Source organism: Diorhabda sublineata, chromosome 4 (genome assembly GCF_026230105.1).
Source record: "Diorhabda sublineata isolate icDioSubl1.1 chromosome 4, icDioSubl1.1, whole genome shotgun sequence".
Lineage (NCBI taxonomy): Eukaryota > Metazoa > Arthropoda > Insecta > Coleoptera > Chrysomelidae > Diorhabda > Diorhabda sublineata.
This window is the reverse complement of record NC_079477.1, coordinates 7,596,439-7,615,997: the sequence shown is the minus strand read 5'-3', so window position 1 is coordinate 7,615,997 and position 19,559 is coordinate 7,596,439. Positions and strand designations below refer to the sequence as shown.

Here is a 19,559-nt window from a genome sequence, read left to right as displayed (position 1 = left end):
GACATACATTTTCATACAAACCAGTGAAAATATGATGGTATGATATAAATATAAAAACTGAGAAGAGATAGCCTCGTATTACAATGTATAATTTCCAAATTTAGTGACCAAACAACAAATTAAACTTAATTAATTGATAAATAAGTTGTCTTGTTGGAATAGTTTATTAGAAATGTTATCGTCAATTAGCTTGAAATTGGGTAAGCGTCCTTCAAAAAATTATAATTCAAGACTCGCGCGTATTTGAATTATATTGCATGTATATAGATACAATAAAACTTATTTACATTTTAATCACTTCTCGTCGAGGTATAAAAACTTTATACAAATCATAAGGCACCATTTAAATTTTCCAAACAAGAACTATAAAAAAGCTAGTTACAACTAATGAAGTGGCTATATCAAGAGTTAGATTTTTCCAAATGTCTTTCTCAGCAAACACTTATTGATTAAAGTAATATCTTTTTATCGAGGTTGTATATTTTAAAATTGAACATTCATCTAAAAACTAAAATTATAAAATTAAAATAAGATGAACTTTTAATAAGGTTTCGTGCACCTAAGTTTTGCCGTTATTGACATGTTCCATTTTTTGTCGAAATAGCATGAGTTTAATCTCGATTAACCCATTTAATTTTGACAAGTCAAGTTAACCGCAGTTATTTAGGTTACGTTATCTTGATGTTTGGTGTTCCATTATCTTATGATAGAGTGTTCAAAATATTGTACATCAGTACTTCAAATAGAGCCCCTTATATATTATCAACGAATTGACGAGCTTACTCATTTTTCTATTATACGAGGATGGTTTCAGGAGTCCCGATTTTACGTATAGATGGCGGTAGCTGCTTGAAAATAACACTGTATTAGAAAGTAGATGCCACGTTCTTTAGTATTTGTTTTGCAGACATCAATAGTGAACGTTTCCAGTGAATTTGTAAACATGGAAAAATTGGTCATCGTATGATGCAATACTTTGAAAGTCATTAGTCCAACCAATATAAAAGTTGAACTATATTCTACTCTGAGTGAGACTTTTCCTTCGTTATCAATAATAAAATATTGGACAGCAAAGTTTTAACTAGGCCTTACTACCTGCGAAGACCAGCATCGTAGTAGTCGACCATATGAGGTGACGACTCCGTCAAGTTTCTGGCAATATTTCATAGAAAAAAACTCGAATTTTGGCGCCGTTCCATAACCATGGATGAAACGTGAGTCCGTCACATCACCGAAACAAAAGAATAATCAAAACAATTAACTGAAAAGGGAGAACCGGCTTCAAAGAAGGCAAGGTCAAGGTATCGGCTTATTGGTTGCGCCTGTGATAATTTTTATTGATTATCTTGAAGGAAAAACTATCAACGGCGAGTATTACGCGAATTTATTGCAAGGTTTAATCAAATCAACAAAAATCACCGCATTCGGCTTAGAAGAAATTGATTTATAAAGACAATACACCAGCTCACACATCCGTTATTGCAATGGCCAAAATAAATTGAAATTTGAATTGCTACATCATGCACCCTATTTGATAGATTTAGCCCCCTTGGATGATTTTCCGTTCCCGGACTTGGCTATTTTGAGAAGTTTGACGATTCTTTTATAAAAAGGTTATCGAGCTTATTGAAAATCGCTGGTAAATGTGTTTGGGGCTAAAAGGAGATTACATTGAAAAATGAATATATTTTTTGTGTTTTCTTTGTTGGATCAAGTACTTCTATGATCATCCTCATAGCTCATAAATATTCCCAATACCTATCTATAGCCTTTCTGAAGTCATCACACTTTATTAAAATTAATATATTCTTTTCAATAGTATTTTTTTCAAAACACAAAAACCAGAAACATTGGTTCTTAAAAGAGAAATAAAAGAGCGGAAATTATCATCAAACGTTTCAAATGAAATAGAAAGAAATCCTGTTCTTTCTTTCCGAATCGATTACTGCTTTACCAAGGATTGTACTTTGAAGTTTTTTTAAGGCCTGAATTAAGATAGCGGTAGCACTTTGCGTTAGACAACTTCATATCACGTTTGAAATGTTGTGCCAACAAATGTGACCGCTACACAACCGTCATTATCTATCTTTCATTATGAGGCCAACAGTTTCGTCATCAAATTCTAAATACACTGTACAATACGATATAAATCACATTCGTCAAATAAGTTCTTAAGGTATAGTTGCAATAATCATTATTAATCAATATTATTTTGACGACGCATACCATCACTCAGAGAAACAAACACTTCGGTTAATATTGCACTGTTTGTAAATTACAATAATTCATTATAAACGGTACGTGCAAAAATGGTAATAGATAGTTCAAAATTGTTTGCAGAAGTCCCTGTATATGCCGGTGTGACTAGCATCCGTTTTTTTTTATTCGTTCTATAATCAAACTGAGTCGTTGAGTATTATTATCGTCTTAATATCTTCGTGATATGCCCTCATCTAAAAGCCTGCTCCTCACTATCGTTTTTTGCGTAGAAATCCTTGGGGTTTTTTGATAAATAAGATGAAACCCTGTTGGGTTGCATTATCAATTTAAATTCAAATATCTTTGACAAAACAAGTTATTTATTGAAATAATATCACTGATTTTCTATTCATATTTATTGTGATGATATCATAGAATTCGAATTAGCAATAAATAATAAACATTTTGATGTTTTTAATGTTAAAAACCACACTCATTAAAACACATCGAGCTGTCTCTAAACATTTTCAGTCGTAATAATACTATATACGCAGTTTGTTTTCTTAAAGAAACTTTTTTTACTAAGTGATATTGTCTAATAATAAACTAATTGAATATAAATATGAAACAAAATATTCCACTTCATGCAAATATGCGGCTTCTTTGAAGAAATCAGCTGGATTTTCTGATTTTTTATTGGAAGATATATCAAACACTTTTCAAAATAAGAACATGATTTCATTAGAGTTGATTATAGAACCTAACCATTCAATGTTCTAATATAAAAAAAAACAAAAGATTATATTTTGTGTATATCAATAAAGGACATTTTCAGTTGAAATCAGATCACGTGGTTAAATTGGGTCATGTAACTCGAGCTAATGAGTGATTTCCCTACAAATCATGTTATCACTAACCGTTAATTTATTACAAGAGATATTTTCAATAAATATTAACACTTGTATGTCAATTGCTTGTGTTACAATTATTTATTTTTTTCTTCCACAATAATCCTTATATTAAACTTGACAGAGGATGTTGAATTAGGTATCGTTTATTTGTTTAAACAATCAACATAATTATCTATAATTGAATATTCTTTTACGTTACTATCTCTAATCGTTTGCGTGTGTTATGCTATTTTTTGTTGACTTACTGTTATGTGTAAAACTTCTTTGTAATTTGTTCCTATTCTGAAATTGCAACAATTATATCAATATTGTTGTTGATCTACACTTAAAGCCGTCGGTATAAGATAGCTTTGTTCGCGGATCAAATCCCGAATCGAAAAAAAGCTTATGAACCTGTGATTGATATAGATTCGACAGTTGATACGGCAATTTGATTTTCTACACGGCGTGGAAAACGTTTGATTTCTTTGATTCAAAACATTACTTACTGATGTATAGTAGGTCCAGCACAGTTAAAAAAATTGATTATAATAACGCAAAGCAGTCAACAAAATTGTGGTTAATGAAATTATAGCATCAGTTAATACTGTGGTCGTACTATATTATTCCAAGTTACTACCGGAAGCATAAGACGTATTAGAAGTTGGTGGATGTTGTATGTATGTGATTAGAGTGTCATGTACACTGCGTCCTAAAAGGTCTATTATGTCTCTTTTACTTGCTGTGGCCCTTGGAATCCTCAGCTTACAGCTGATTTATTAATCCCACGCCTTTTAGAATGTTCAGAATGTAGGATAGCTCTAGCTGCCAGAGATCATCTTCTTCTATTTCATACTCTCCCAGGTGTAATGCTCCGGAGTCTTTCACTCTATCTCTATTTCTCTATTATTCTATAGCTGAAGCGATTTTAGCCATTTACTTTGCCTCCACTTTTATTTGCTTAATAAGAAGCACAATTTTGCCATACGAGGATGGTCCCAGAATTACCTGGCCCAACAAAGAAAATACAAAATTTTTGGAAAAAATATATTTGTTTTCCAACGTAATCACCTTCTAGCTCTATACACTTTTTTCAGCGACGATCAATAAGTTCGATACCCTTTTATAAAAAGAATTGTCAATCTCCTCAAAATAGTCATTAACTGCCGACATCACCTGTTCATTATTTGATAATTTTTGACCGAGCCATTTTTTCAAGACTGGGAACAGAAAATCATACGAGGGGGTTAAATCTAGCGTATGATGTAGCAATTCAAACTTTAATTCATTAATTTTGGCTGTGTGAGCTGGTGCATTTTATTGATGAAACAACACTTTCTTTTTAGTCAAATGCGGCCGTTTTTGGTTGATTTCTTCGCTCAAACGTTGCAATCAGTTCACATAATACTCACCGTCAATAGTTTTTCCTTTTTCAAGATAGTGAATTAGAATTATCCCATGTGCATCCCAAAAAACAGACGAAATGACCTTGTCTGCAGATGGAACAATCTATGCCTTCTTTGGAGCCGGTCCTCCCTATTCAGTCCATTGTTTTGATTGATTTTTATTTCGGGTGTTAAGTGATGGACCCACGTTTCATCCATGATTAGGTTAGGTTAGGTTATGGAACGGCGCAAACCTAACATAACCATGCTCATATTGTTGATTTTCGATGTATTTTCGACGTTTAGGCTCCATTTTGAGAATTTAGATAACCCTTGTATGTATAACTAAATTCTTACTCACTTAGTAATCGAAGTAAAATTCTTAACATGCTTTTGCTAAATCATCATTGGCAATTAGTTTGGAATTTGTTATTTTTAAATATGCTAATACCTGATAGCAACAAATTAATTGTGTAAAAAATGTACAGAGTCGGTTTCATTAATGTCTTATGACTTTTATTTAATTATTAGTATTGTGAAAATATTCTTTGACTTATAAAACTGAGTACGTCAAAAAATATTCCAATACATTCGAAATCAAGAAGAAAAGCGAATCATCAAAAATAGTTAGCAAACTTTCAACGTGGCAACTTTAACCAAAATTAATTACAAATTTGTTTTAGTATACTCATGTTTATACTGAACATATTTACAAACCAAATCAAAACAGCTATTTCTATTCTTTCTTATTCGGTGTCTTTTGTTTTATTACCTGCCATATCATACCTCCTTTTCTGTCATTTTTATTCCTTCTGTCCAGCTCCACCTTGGTCTTACTTTATTGTTTTTGTATGTTCGTGCTTCTCACATCTTCCCTATTAATCATTCTTCGTACTGTCTTATGACGTAGCTTTTTCGATTTTGCTATGAATTGATTTTCAAGATCCAATTTTCTCTTATAATGATATTCCTCATTTTGTCGTATCATGTTTCATTTTCCATTTATTTAGATACGTACTTCATATTTTGCTTTTATGTTTCCGTGTAAGAGTGTGTGTTTTTGATCTGAGTAATAATATGGATATGGCTACAACTATTATACATTTCTATTCTTATTTCTTTTGGAAGATACTTTTTGACTAATTTTAATTGCGTTTATCTCTTGTTTCAGTCTTTTATCTTGTGTTAATTTCATGCCAATATATTTACAACTTCTGACTCTATTTTTGATGTTATTAGTTTTAACTTATGAGTCTTCTCTTTTCGTTTTACTATCATCTTCTTAGTTTTGTGTTCGTTTATCTATACTGTATATTTTTAAATTTGAGTTCTTTCATCTTCTGCCATTATTACTATGTCATCTGCATAAAGCATGCCCGAATTTGTATGTCTTCCATTTTCCAGTTGCTTTAACACTAAAGAAATTGATAAAAGGCTTATTATACATTCTTGCTTCACTCCTTTTGTTATTTCGAACATATTTGATACCTCTTACCTAACTCTGACTAATTTTTTCTGTTTATATAAGGCTCTGACTCCGTCTATTAGTTTTTTCTATTAGTGTGTATTCTAGAATTTTTCTTATTTCATTTGAGTCTGTCGAATGCTTTTTCGAGATCTATAGAACATAGGTGTATCTAAAAGAAACTTAAATTTCAAATAACTAAGTTTGTATATGGTTTTAAAAATTATATGAAGTTGTGGAAAAGGATATATTTTCTATTTTTTCATATTGATTAAGAGATTTTGTTTTATTTTTTTTTGTTTTTTTATTTGTTTGGTTGACAATAATCTACTATGAAGCCACACGATTTTTGCTACTGACCTTGATGCGTCTATTTCAGTTCTGAGGAGATCTATATTCCTTATTTCTTCCATTCAGAGTCACTCTAGAGTTCCTGACTGAGAATTCTTCTTTACGAAGTGCTGTTAGACTATTTATAACTGGTACTCGGTTCATCATCATCATCTATCAGCCATCTTCCATCCACTGCTGGATATAGGCCTCCTCTAGTTTAAACCATCTATCTCTATCTTGAGCTGTATGTATCCAATTTCCTACAATTTTCTTTACATCGTCACTCCAACTTGTTGGCGGCGGCCTGCCTCTACTTCTCTTATCCATTCTTGGCCTCCACTCCAACATTCTTTTCGTCCATCTATTATCCGTCATTCGGGCTACATGGCCTGTCCATTTCCATTTCTTTTGGGCTATAATTTCAATAATGTCCTTAACGTTTGCTCTTCTTCTTATGTTCTCATTTGTAATTCTATCCCTTCTCGTAATTCCCAACATTGCCCTTTCCATTGTCCGTTGCGCCACTCTCATCTTTCCTGCAGTTTGTCTCGTGAGGGTAAGCGTCGTCTCTGCCCCATAGGACATCACAGGTATAACACACTGCTCATATACTTTTCTCTTTAGGCTTATTGGTAAGTCTGATTTCAAGGTACTACTCAATTTGCCAAAAGCTATCCATCCTAACTGTATTCGACGCTTTATCTCACACGTTTGGTTATCTCTTCCTATTCTCACTTCATGGCCTAGATATTTATAGTTATATACTTGCGCTATCTCACCTCCATCGATAATTATGTTATCATTTATTACCAGATTTATCATAAATTTGGTTTTGTCTAGATTTATTTTTAGTCCAACATTCATTGTGGTTCTTTTCAAATCCGTGGCCATATGCCGAGCGTCTTGCATATTGTCGGTGATTATGACGATATCGTCTGCGAAACGCAGGTGGTTTAGATACTCACCGTCGATATTTATACCTTTCCCTTCCCAGTTTAATTTTTTGAAAGAGTATTCCAACACACATGTGAAGAGCTTAGGAGAGATAGTATCTCTTTGTCTAATCCCGCGTCCTACATGTATCTTATTTGTTGGTTCGTGGAGATTTACATTTAGAGTTGCGTTTTCATATATGTTGTTTAATGATCTTTGCGTATCTGTAGTCCATCCTACTTTGTTGCAGGGCTGATAAAATTGCTGGAAGTTCAACTGTGTCAAACGCCTTTCTAAAATCGACAAATATCATTACGAGGGTACTCGGTTAATTAACTTGTATCCAATCATCTTCGCGTTTGAAATGGAATCAAGGAAAAAATAAAAAAGTTAGAAACACTTTATTTTTATAATTTATACTTTTTATAGCAGTACTGGCCTCCTACGTATTTTTTAGTACAAAAGCTCGGTTTTGATACTTGTCAAACTAGCTCTTTTTTTTATTTTTTTTTAATTTTCTAGTACATAAACTCAGCTCTCAAGTGCTGTTCCTTCATCTGCTGTATAGTTCGTATAGATCCATGTGACTATTTTTTGTTTTCATAGCTGAAGAAATGGCTCGGCTCGGCTCGCTATTGCTAAAATTCATGAATTGGTTTTCCACCCAGTGAATTTACCAGATCTGGCCCACAGTGACTTGTTAAATTTTCCCGTTATCACACGCGCCATTTGTAGAGGAATACAGCAACTATTTGGACGGTTACAGTATTGCTGGAAAAGGTGTATTAACTTAAAAGAAGTTATATTTGAAAGTAAAAGAATTATGGAAAAAGATGTATTGTTCCTTTGTTAGGTCGGAAACTTCTCAGGCAATCCTCGTATTTATGAAAACAACTAAAATTGTAAATTGTTAATCTACCATGTTTTTATTGTACATATTACGAGAAAATTAGTTCTATTAATTAACAGCTTTTCTTCCAATTCTTGTACTCAGAATTATGAATTATAAAACCTGGATTAGAAAAATTCAAGAAATGTTTCCGTATCAATTAGTTGTTTCTACCAGGTATGCATATTTTTAATGTAAACTAGTTTTATTGCGAGATGTTTACATAATTTCAATTCTATTTGATTATTAAAATAATATTTTCAACGGCATTCACTCATTCTTAATACTAACCTGTTATTAGCCTTGTTTACAATCATCAACCACAGGTAGTTTCGACTAAATTCGCCATGAGGCATTCGTTACATGCATCTATACACAACAAGGTTATTCTAGTGTTTAAATTTATCAGAATATTGTTATTATTGTTAACAAAATAAATTAGTGATGTAAACTTAAACAATTGCTTTTTAAATGTCTAATAAGAATAGTTATTTTGATTGTTAGTGTTTGCAAACACCGATATTAAAATTACTTGTAAGTATTTATTTACTTTTACTTTCAGTTTCATATTTTTTTACACTTGTTAGTTTTTTAAATAGTATATATTTAAAATCCAGAACCGATAATTATTTCTTATTCAATTTAATTTTGTCATTTTGTAAGTTTTTAAAAGTCTGCAATTAAATATTGAATTATTTACTTCTCTAACTAATTTCTTAAATATTATTAATGATATAGTGAATATTTTTACTACAATCGAAAGTCAAATTCAATTTATATTCGACATTCTTCATCGGGAAAAGACGATCGCTACTTTTAGCCCCCTTCGAATGGCAGGTTGAAACTCTTATTCGCTCTAATTCGCATATGATTCGCTACAATGAAAAACTAAAATAATATAATACCAAATGTAATAAAATGTGAAACACTGAAAATAACTATGAACGTCAATGTGGATGGTAAAAACTTCTACTTAATTTCAATGGTAAAACTAATTTTTTTGTTATTATAAATTTGCTCTTATTTCATTGAATAAACAATCTGGTTTATTTATTTTAATGAATAACGAAGTTTATTATGGATATCCAGCATAACGACCTTAATTCAGCCAAAATAATAGATTAACTAGCACGTGAATCTTAAAAACCATTTGTAAACATTTTGTGTTATGTAATATACGTGAAAGACACAATTGTTAATTATTAAAGATTACATAGAAAATTTATAGAAGAAATAAAAAATGTCATTATTATTATATACGCGTCTATCTGCCATTTACAAAGCTTGTCTTTTTTATTGAGCTCTGTTTTAAAGATTTTATTAATTAAATGTTTGCTTTTGCATTTTTGATGGTTATTTTATCGTGTCGATGACTTTTTAATCTATATTCTAAACATTGAAAAGTCTGCCCTAGGTAGGATGGTATAGATTGAATATCTTAAGGACCAACTTAATTTTTGATACCAACCTTTTTCATAGTGTTAATTATTCTATACAATATGACATGAAGCAATTTCATTATTCTGTTCAATCTCTATCGTGAAAATTCTTTAAAATACTAATTGAATATTTTGCTTCTTGTATTTTCAATTTCATTTTTTGGTTCAGCAGTAATGTAATCATTTACATAATGATAAATTTTCTTCAGATAGTTTTTTCGAGATTTTCCATTTCTAATTGTTTTATAAGAATTGATATTACATTGATCAATTTCTTTATAAATTTCTTCTTCAGATTTGAAGTACGCTGCAGTGAATATTAGTTCTATAGCTTCAATACATTTTAAAGTAAGTCTACATGTTTTTGAACTTCGTTCACTGCACTTGAATGATCGAATACATATTCATAAGAAATATTTCGTAATTAGATTTAGATATTTTGTAAAGTTATTGAAATAAGTATACCAAATTCATGTAATTGGGTAGCCCAAACATTTTATGAGGTATGACATAATTAATTTATAATCGCTTATCATTTGCAGATGAAATAAAAAGTTTGATGATTTTGTAAGGCCCTGTTTAATGTAATAATACTGGTAAAAACTATTTTTGTAACACGAACTTTGTGATGATTGTTATTTGTTTTGAGGTACGCTCATTAAAAAAATTTTATTTTGTTTCAGTCACGTCCAGTTTATTGTGACAGCTATATATTCTTTTCTGACCTTATTTACTTTATTTAGTTTGAATAACTTAATTTAAGCGACTCTATATCAATTGCATTTATCTAAGTTACGTTTGTTATATTGTAAATATGCCGTGAAAGTATTCTAATATTCTAATATCCTGGACAGTTTTTATTTGTGTGGAGAATTAACTTCTACATCTCAGCGTCGAAAATTTACGCCATTGATTGAAAAGTGCTATTTAGATTATTTTTGTTTTCCTATGCGCCATCAAGATAAATCCTGGATTCCACATATATGTTGTGTAACGTGTGCAAGACTCCTACTAGGTTGGGCTAAACAAAAATCTAGACATTCACCTTTTGGTATACCAATGATTTGGACGGAACCAAAAGATCATGTAAGTGATTGTTGATTTTTATTTGGTTCAAACAAAAGGCGTCACAATCAGACCAAACACACTGTCTAGTACCCAATCGGCTAACAAGCCAATCCTACATTGTGCCGACTGCCTGTGCAAAAGCCACCAAATCAAGCAAAAATTCAGGATTCTGCTTCTACTGTGCTCTAAGTTAATCCGATAAGGTATCTCAATAGAGGGACCCAAAATTATTTAAACTATTTAGTAAGTGATTTGAATTTGTCTAAAAAACAAGCTGAGCTCTTAGGGTCTAGGTTAAATGACTAGAATTTATTGGTATGAAATTTATTATTTAATAACATTCCTGTAGGGATTTATTGAATATTGATTATGATATAAGTCTCTGGCGATTGTTCATTGATTTCTCAAAAACTAGCTTGAAAGCCCATGGTTCTGATATGAAAGAGACAAGAACATGAAGCTCCTTCTCAAAAAATTAAATTCAGTGAAAATGTTTAAAAGTTATGTGGAGATTTTGAAGTCATTCAAGCTCTTTTGCTTGAACTGCAGCTTGTTTCATTTTCGAATGGGACAGCAGAGACAGAAAAAGTCACTGCGCGTAGAAAGACTTTGGAAGAAAACTGAATGATCCGGAAAAAAGTCGCCTGGAAATGTTTTGTGAATGTTGTCCAAAATATCTCAGGAAACCGAAAATTACAATGACTTAATCAATAACCTTATACTTTCATACAAGGCTTTAAGATATATTTAAAAATACATATCCTGCACTCTCATTTGGATTTCTTCCCCGAAAATTTGCTGTGAGTGACTAAAAGTGTGAAAGATTTCATCAGGATATTTCTTCAATAGATAAGCGCTAGCAAGGGAAAAAAAGTCGAAGAACGAAGAATGTTAGCATATTACTGGTGGAGTCTTAATAGGGAGCTACCAGAATCTAAACATTCACGAAAATCATAGCTATTGATTGAACATTCATGAACTGAACAGAGATTTTCGTAATTTTTCGTAATTATTTTAGTGTCACACAGAAACCTGATGTGTCAATTTTTTTCCCCTGATATATTATTATTTGGTGGCCATACTACATTCAAAATTTGGTATAAGTTTTCGTGTGACACAAAAAAGTTTAAGTTGACCAGTGTTATAAGTCTTATCAGTTCACTATATCGTGAGCCAATCTTCGATTTTCAGTGTTATATACTGTTTTTGTATAGAAACTTAAAATAAGAGCAATTTAGTAACAAAAACACATAAAAAGGAAATAAATAAATAAGAAATTAAAGAAATTTATTGTATTATCTTTATTTTAAATTCAACAATATGATGATTCTAGACATTTCAAATTCAGATAAAAGACTTTTCTTGAATATATTTAATACAAATACACATCTTGTTTCAGGTTAGGACATGGGTCGAGGTAGTTACCACTCCAACAGAGCGGAGTTTCTTTCTGACGAAGCCATCCTTAAGTACAGCAGAAATGGCGGTTGTTTTGTCACAACTAAAAAGGCCATTGGTTTTGTGGTTTTTGCTTTAATATCACTATTGATAGTCATTTTGATAATGTATTATTATGGACCGACAAAAACGAACGAAACGGTAAGTTATCAGTTTTATTTTGCTTTGAAACTAGTATTTTATCTACGTTTATTGGTTTATATAATAGTTATTCAACTGCTTTTGAGCTGTCTATAGTATCTATAAATAAGCTAAAATAATTATAATATAATATACTGTACAAGTCAATTGACCAAAGGAAAACACTTCATTATTAATACCAAAAGGAGTAATGTCACTTGTATAATGTGTTAGTCTATAATTATTAAACTCAAATAGTTTTGTAGTAACATTTCAAATGCATATTTTGGGATTAAAATGTTCTAACAAGCCAACGAGGATGGTCTCAAAAGTATATGGCCCATCAAAGAAAAAAATATATTTATTTTTCAACGTAATTTCCTTTTAGCATCATTCACTTTTCCCATGTTCAATAAGTTCGATATCCTTTTATAAAAAAATAATCGTCAAGCTTCTCAAAATAGCCATTAACTGCCGACATCACCTCTTTATTGTTGTAAAATCTTTGACCGAGCCATTCATTCAAGACTGGGATCATAAAATATCCGAGAGGGCTAAATCTGGCGAATAGGGTGCATGAGGTAGCAATTCACACTTTAATTCATTAATTTTGGTCATTGCGATAACAGATGTGTGAGTTGCTACAATGTCTTGATGAAATAACACTTTCTTCTTAGCCAAATGCGTCCGTTTTTGCTTGATATTTTCATTTCCTTTCCTTTTTCAAGATAGTCAATGGAAACGTGCATCAGAAAAATCAATGCCACGACCTTGCCTTCTTTGGAACCGGTTCTCCCTTTTCAATCCATTGTTTTGATTGTCCTTTTGTTTCGGGTGTGAAATGATGTACCCACGTTTCATCGATGGATATGGAACTGTGCAAAAATTCGGCTTTATTTCTGACAAACAATATTCCTGGGGTCGTCACCTCATTTTCTTGACCACTGCGATGCTGGTCTTCGCAGGTCTGGTTTAAACTCTGCTACCCAATATTTTAGTGCTGATAATGAAGGAGCAACCAAATTAGATTCCAGTTCAGCTCTTATATTGGTTGGGCTACTGCCTTTGAGATAAATATCGTATCACATTACGATGACCAATTTTTCCATGCTTACAAATTCACTGAAAACGTTTACTATTGATGGTTGCCGAACAAATACTAAACAACGTGATGTCTTCAAACTTGAAACATATGCTGTATAGATTGTGTACTTTCTAATACAGTGATAATTTTCAAGCAGCTACAGTCATCTCCAGACCAGGCACTTCTGGGACCATATTCGTACTCAAAGGTACAAGAAGTATAACAGTGTACTGCATCAATTTGTGATATCATTTTAATAACTGAAAAATGGTGAGTTCTGAAAAAAAGAAAATTCTGAATACATTAACAACAACAATATCCAGATGTTAGGATTTCGCTATAAAAGAAATCAACAGTATGAAATCGCATACAAAAAAAAAGTTTCTAACACTTTATTTGATAGAGAAAGTACAAAAACGTGTTTCAATAGATTGTAGATTGTTTGGAGTTTTGTTTTGGCTTTTCGGCTATTCTGTATCTATACCTAGAAGATATTTTGTACACGACTCTATATCTCATTATTCTGCTTCCAAAATACCTATATTCCTCCCAAAGACCGACCACCAGTTTGAAGTCGTATTTGGTCATCACGAGAAGTTCCTTAGAGTTCTTAGTTGAATGGTAATTAATCTTTTGGATTCAGGTGTTTCAATAAATTAAATTAAAATTCTTCAATGAAATACTTTGAAGAATCATCATCGATTATTATAGACAATGCTCCATATCAAAACATTTAAAAATATATCTAACAGTCTTTGAAAAAGGCGAATTGTAATCGAAATTTTAATAATTTGTAAATAATTACAATGCGAATGGCCTACATAATTCGAAAAATGATTTTTAAAAAATGTTAATACCTTCCAAATAATGAATATTTCTATATAGTTAAAAAAATTTTTTAAAGGGAAAATTAGCAAGTCATACGCGCCTCAATTGCAATCAAATGTCTTTTATATTTGGGGAGAAATTATTGTGTAAGTAACAAGACAGACAATTATCTGCAAAGACTTATTTAATGTATTTTGGTGTTGTAATCAGAGATCAAAATAGACAGTCCGCTCCTCATCTGTGCTGTGTAAACTGTAAGCTGTCATTGGTGTCATTGATTCAATGGACGAAAGGAAAGAAAATAAGTATGCACTTTGGATTTTCAATCATATAGCGAGAACCCACCATCAATTTAAATGAATACTTTTTTTTGTACCCAAAAAAGAAAACTTTGTAATCTGCAGTAATATCAGTTTCCTACAATACATTAATTGCCAACGGCAAGATATTATGTTGGGAAGTAATGGTGATAATAAAGGTACTTCGGGAAGCAGTTTACCTCGCCTGGTTTCAGTTCTGGCGAGTCACAATTGATTGTGTGAAAAAATTTGATTATTTAGTGCATGATTTGAGGTTGTCAGAGTAACAGTCAGAACTTGATTTCCTTCTTGAAGAGTGGAGCTTACCAAAAAACGAAAAATACAAGTTTTCGAAAAAGAAACGTCATGTTCCAGACATTTTACAATATGGAAAATTATGTGGTGTTATTTGCCTGCACAAACTGTCGATGGTTTGAGGCAAGAAGTCGATATCAAGCATTCTACTTATGAATGGCGCTTGTTCATAGATTTATAAGGATATAGTTTGATATGTGATGATTTAAAAGTATCGTAGTTTTAGTGGAACTTCAGGGAGGGTTTACGAAATAGTGCAGTTATCTTGATATGTGGAACAAACATATAGTGAATGAGCACTATAGAAGGCAAATTTTGACAGAAAAGTCCCAATTTCACTCAGACCTCTTATAGACTTAAAAAAATATCACTTTGACTCAGCATCGTATTAAATTTGAAATAATGGAAAACTTTGTTAAGGTTATGACTGGAGGATTTGACTTTTAAATACAAGTTAAGTGAAGCCACAAATTGGGCAATATTGATTTTATAGGAAAACTTACCAACCTGAAATTCGTGAGGGGAGTTTGTACCAATATAGATGCAAACTATGAACAGCTAGTTATAAGCAATTTATTTTCTCCATTAACATTTATCAATTTATGCTAAGGATAGTTTAACCAAGATATCAGAACAATGGAAATTAGGCTCAATGGGAATCAGCAATGATGGGTATTTACTGAACCATCATAAATGTAAAGAATAAAATAGATATTTCAAATTGTTTATGTGGTTATTTTTAATTCAATATTAATGTTACAAATAATGGAGATAGACAACGTTAAGAAACTTGTAAATTCATTTTTCAAAAAAATATTAAACGTAACTTTATATATAGAATCCCATAAAAGAATTTCCCATGAGAAATGACCAAATTTCGTTGCACACTCGACAAAATAGTGACATATGTCCATTGCAGAAAATGATAATAATTTATGAAGTGTGCCCATTTATATAGTTTCTTTTTTCTTTTGAAAATGCTCTCAAAGAAAAGCGAAACGTTGAGTTATGTGTAATAAATTAAAAATGTGAAATTTAATCGATGTTTGATTTCATCCAAATAACCTATGAGCCCAAGAAATTAAGGAATGAAAATATTATAGTCAACTGGTTGAAGAAATTTAGTGAATTTATTCATATTTTTATATACATTAATACGGGGCACAGTGCCAGTGAGTTGATGTAAAAGCTTGTGGTGGTAAAGACGCACATAGAATTTATTAACAGAAAACAAGATCATGAGAATGATTACGTTTGAAATCAAATCGCGTAGTACGGTTGTATAATGAATAAAATCTGTTCTAATGCATCACCTAAATGCCAATGGAAATAGCTACATTCACCCAATTAGGTACCACACTTCGTATTTTTCATTATCTTTAATAATGGAGTATGATGTTTTAACTTTTTTGGTTAATTAACATAGTCGTAGATTTATCTTCACCTACATATTATGTGATTTGTTAACTAACACATTTATATAGGAATGCTTTTTCTCTTATTCTCTTATTAAAATTCCTCTCATATCTTTTTGTTCCATTTTTTAAATTATTCTACAGCTTTTGTATACACTATATATATTTTCAATACGATAAAGAAAGAAAATATGCGTAATATAATGCCAAATTTCAACTGTGCACTTCAAACTTTTCAAAAAAAGTTTTATAATTTATAACTTTTGAAATTACACAAATATTCAAGACACACACAAACACAAATTCTTACATATGATTCTGATTAATAAAAAGAAAAAAAAGCGAAGATTCATCAGGATTTATATTACGAGGTATATCCATAATGTTTTCCGTTTCTATCACCGGCAGCACTGTTATCGCAGTTCCGAATATGCGCTGCAGTTACTCCATCTCAAGTAGAAGAAATGTACGCCATTGCCAGATCCCTGCTGCCTACTACTTTTTTATGATGTCAGACTTGAGACAGATTGAAAATGTCCTCATTAATGTAATTATATCTGTGATTCGTTCTCAAAAATGAATCGGCAAATCTGCGACAAAATGCTTTGAGTGATTCATTGATCAAAAGATAAGATATACAGTTCAATGAAAAACGTGATCAAGTGCACGATGAAGAACGATATAGACTCTCGTTTATCTCAGCTTTAGTTTTTGATTAATGATGATTTTCTTCCTCGTATAGTCTCTGTGGATTTCTTACAACGCCACAGAAACTAAATGACAATCAATGGAATGGAGGCATATTTCGTCGCCAACGATGACTGTCATAGGGTGTTTTTTAAACCCCACATTATACTATAAACGTGACAAACAAACTTCTACAGGAATCTGGCCAGAATGTGTTTGATCATCCTTCATACAAGCCGTTGACAATATACGCAGCAACCTTTTATAAAGAATGATATACTTGTGCCGCGCTATAGCATGTGACTACAAAACTTCGAAAGCGATGTAGAAAATTAGTTTAATATTTGTAGATTTTTGTACAACAAATATTTTTTCTGTATTTGTACACGTTTTCTGTATGAAATATCTATATAAATATTTTTAAATGTTTATTAAAAGTGTCTACGTATTTATTCTATGAAACTACCTGTTTAGTAATTATTCCATAATTAATTCTAATAGTATTTTCGGATAATTAAGAGAGCTGCTAATTAAGCTTCCCCAATAACACATAACCAAACTTATATGACATCAATTACGTCTAAAATGGTTTTTATCGGAAAATTTGATCATATTTGGAGAGTATAATTATGAGGTACAGAAAAATTGAGCATGCACATCTTTCAAATTCTTCATTTGATAATAATTAGTAGTAAGTATCGTTTACATAGGATAATAACGCATTATTGTGGACTAGATATTTAGATACTTAGATACTAGATACTTAGATACTTATAAACTTAGATACTTAGATATTTAGATACTTAGATACTTAGATACTTTCAACTAGTAGGATATATCTTACTTTCGTGCTAGAATATGTACTTATGTCTAGAAGAGTAGGAGCTGCTGATGCAGTACTAAAGAATTATTATATTCAATAATTTTAAAATAAGTACTTGTATTCCTCTCGGTAATTTATTTTTGTCCCGTCTTGCAAAATATGTCTTGTGCATAACGCGTGGCATTATCACTAAGATTAATAGAAATTATCAATTATTTAAGTCAAGTACAGTAAGTAACAGGTATTGGAAATATATTACATATCAATGAAATTTTCTGATTATATGTAATGTTCTATTTTTTCATACTGTACTGTAAATTCAATATGTCTGCCTTTGGCTACAATGTTAGATATTCTTGACTCGGTCCTTCGTCGCCTCGCCCATAAACATCTATCTCGTACCGTACTAAATCACTTCCCGAACTTATAACGTGAATAACTAATAAGCTATTTATTAACTGATATATATATATATATATATATATATATATATATATATATATCAGTTAATAAATAGCTTTATATATATTTTAAATAGTTATTACATTAACTGATTCCATCTCACACCACAATTAGTAACTTATAAAAAGTACAAAAATAACAACTCAAAAACAAAAAATTTGACACAATTTTCTGATTTAACAACAATAAATTTGGCAACACCAAAGACAGCTACCAACGTTTCGAATGTCATTTCCTCTGATACACGAGCAATAATTTCAATTACACTCTGGATATTTGAATGCGCGCATTTCTATAACCAAGTTAACGTCTTCAAAGACTGAAGATAAACTGTCTTACCTTTAGTTTCTGCTAGACGATAACTTGGTTATCGAAACGCGTATGAGACAGTGTAATTGTAAGTGTAAGTGTAGTGTTTTCGCTTTTGAAGATTCTTGTATGTTTATAATAGTAACGAATACGAATGACGAAATACTTATATAATGAATAATTGAACAAAAGAGAATTGAAATAATTGAAATTTTTAGAAAATAATATGGTTACTATGTGGTCAAAAACTCAGTGACTGCACAAACAAAAGTTATACATATCTATAGATAGCAGTTACCTCGAATTAGAATCATTAGAAGATAAATACAGATAAATTTGAAGAAAATTTTTTTCGTAAGTCACGGATTTGTTTAACATCGTTTTCAATAATTTCCTTCAACTAAGATGTTTTGAACATACAACTTGCTCTATTGGTTATTGAAAAGTGAATTTGGAATATTTCGCAGTCGCCTTGTAATACCTTAATAAGCAATGCGTAATACGAGTATGTTGATAGGTGTCTAGTAACTTTCGTGACTTGCCGAACTGTCTAGTTCTTTAGAACGATTTGAAGTGAATAGCAATATACTATAATACAGTGTGGGGGATTTTAAGTAGTATGGAAGTTGTTTTCAACTTTAAAAACTGGTATAACTACGTAGGCATGATGAAAACGTGTCGAGGAATAGGTACATATTCTCAATTTTATCAAATTTTATGGGGCACTATAAAAGTGATACTTGCAATAATTGTAGCATATTTCTTGGACTTCTTACAAATATTGCAGAACAGAATTTTTTACCACGAACCGCCACTGAGAAGAGGTACGATTAGAGTTAAAATTATCTTCTGGTGAGTTTCTTTTCTGATATACAACAACTTCAAAATAATCTGCATGTTCACTGGACTCGAACCTCATCACAAACCATTGCAAACAGCTCAAACGAAATATAACAGGGCTATCATCAAATCAACAAAGAAATTTAGCACAATTCGTACAGATGGTATCAGGTTCCAACCTGGCTAGTCTGGATCGTTCTTCGAACAGTTATTGGAAGCGTTCAAATGATATTTTCTGCGCAATTTCCAGCTATGAACGATTCTTGTAACAGTACTACTATTGTATCAATCAAGTCTTTCAGATCGATTAACTACACT

At 31.4% G+C, this 19,559-nt stretch overlaps 1 protein-coding gene across 2 annotated transcripts in view; it reads left to right on the top strand.

Annotated features, from left to right (window-relative positions):
* LOC130442451 (aminopeptidase N-like) overlaps window positions 1-19,559 on the top strand; it is a 38,348-nt gene that overhangs the window by 3,603 nt on the left and 15,186 nt on the right. The window contains exons 1-2 of one of the 2 annotated variants that reach the window (XM_056776569.1): window positions 8,434-8,628; window positions 12,001-12,200. In XM_056776569.1, coding sequence (XP_056632547.1) covers window positions 12,009-12,200 — 192 coding nt within the window. In that variant the 5' untranslated portion in view covers window positions 8,434-8,628; window positions 12,001-12,008. Of the gene's footprint in view, window positions 1-8,433; window positions 8,629-12,000; window positions 12,201-19,559 lie in introns of those variants that run through there. The other variant, XM_056776570.1, reaches the window with a different exon arrangement.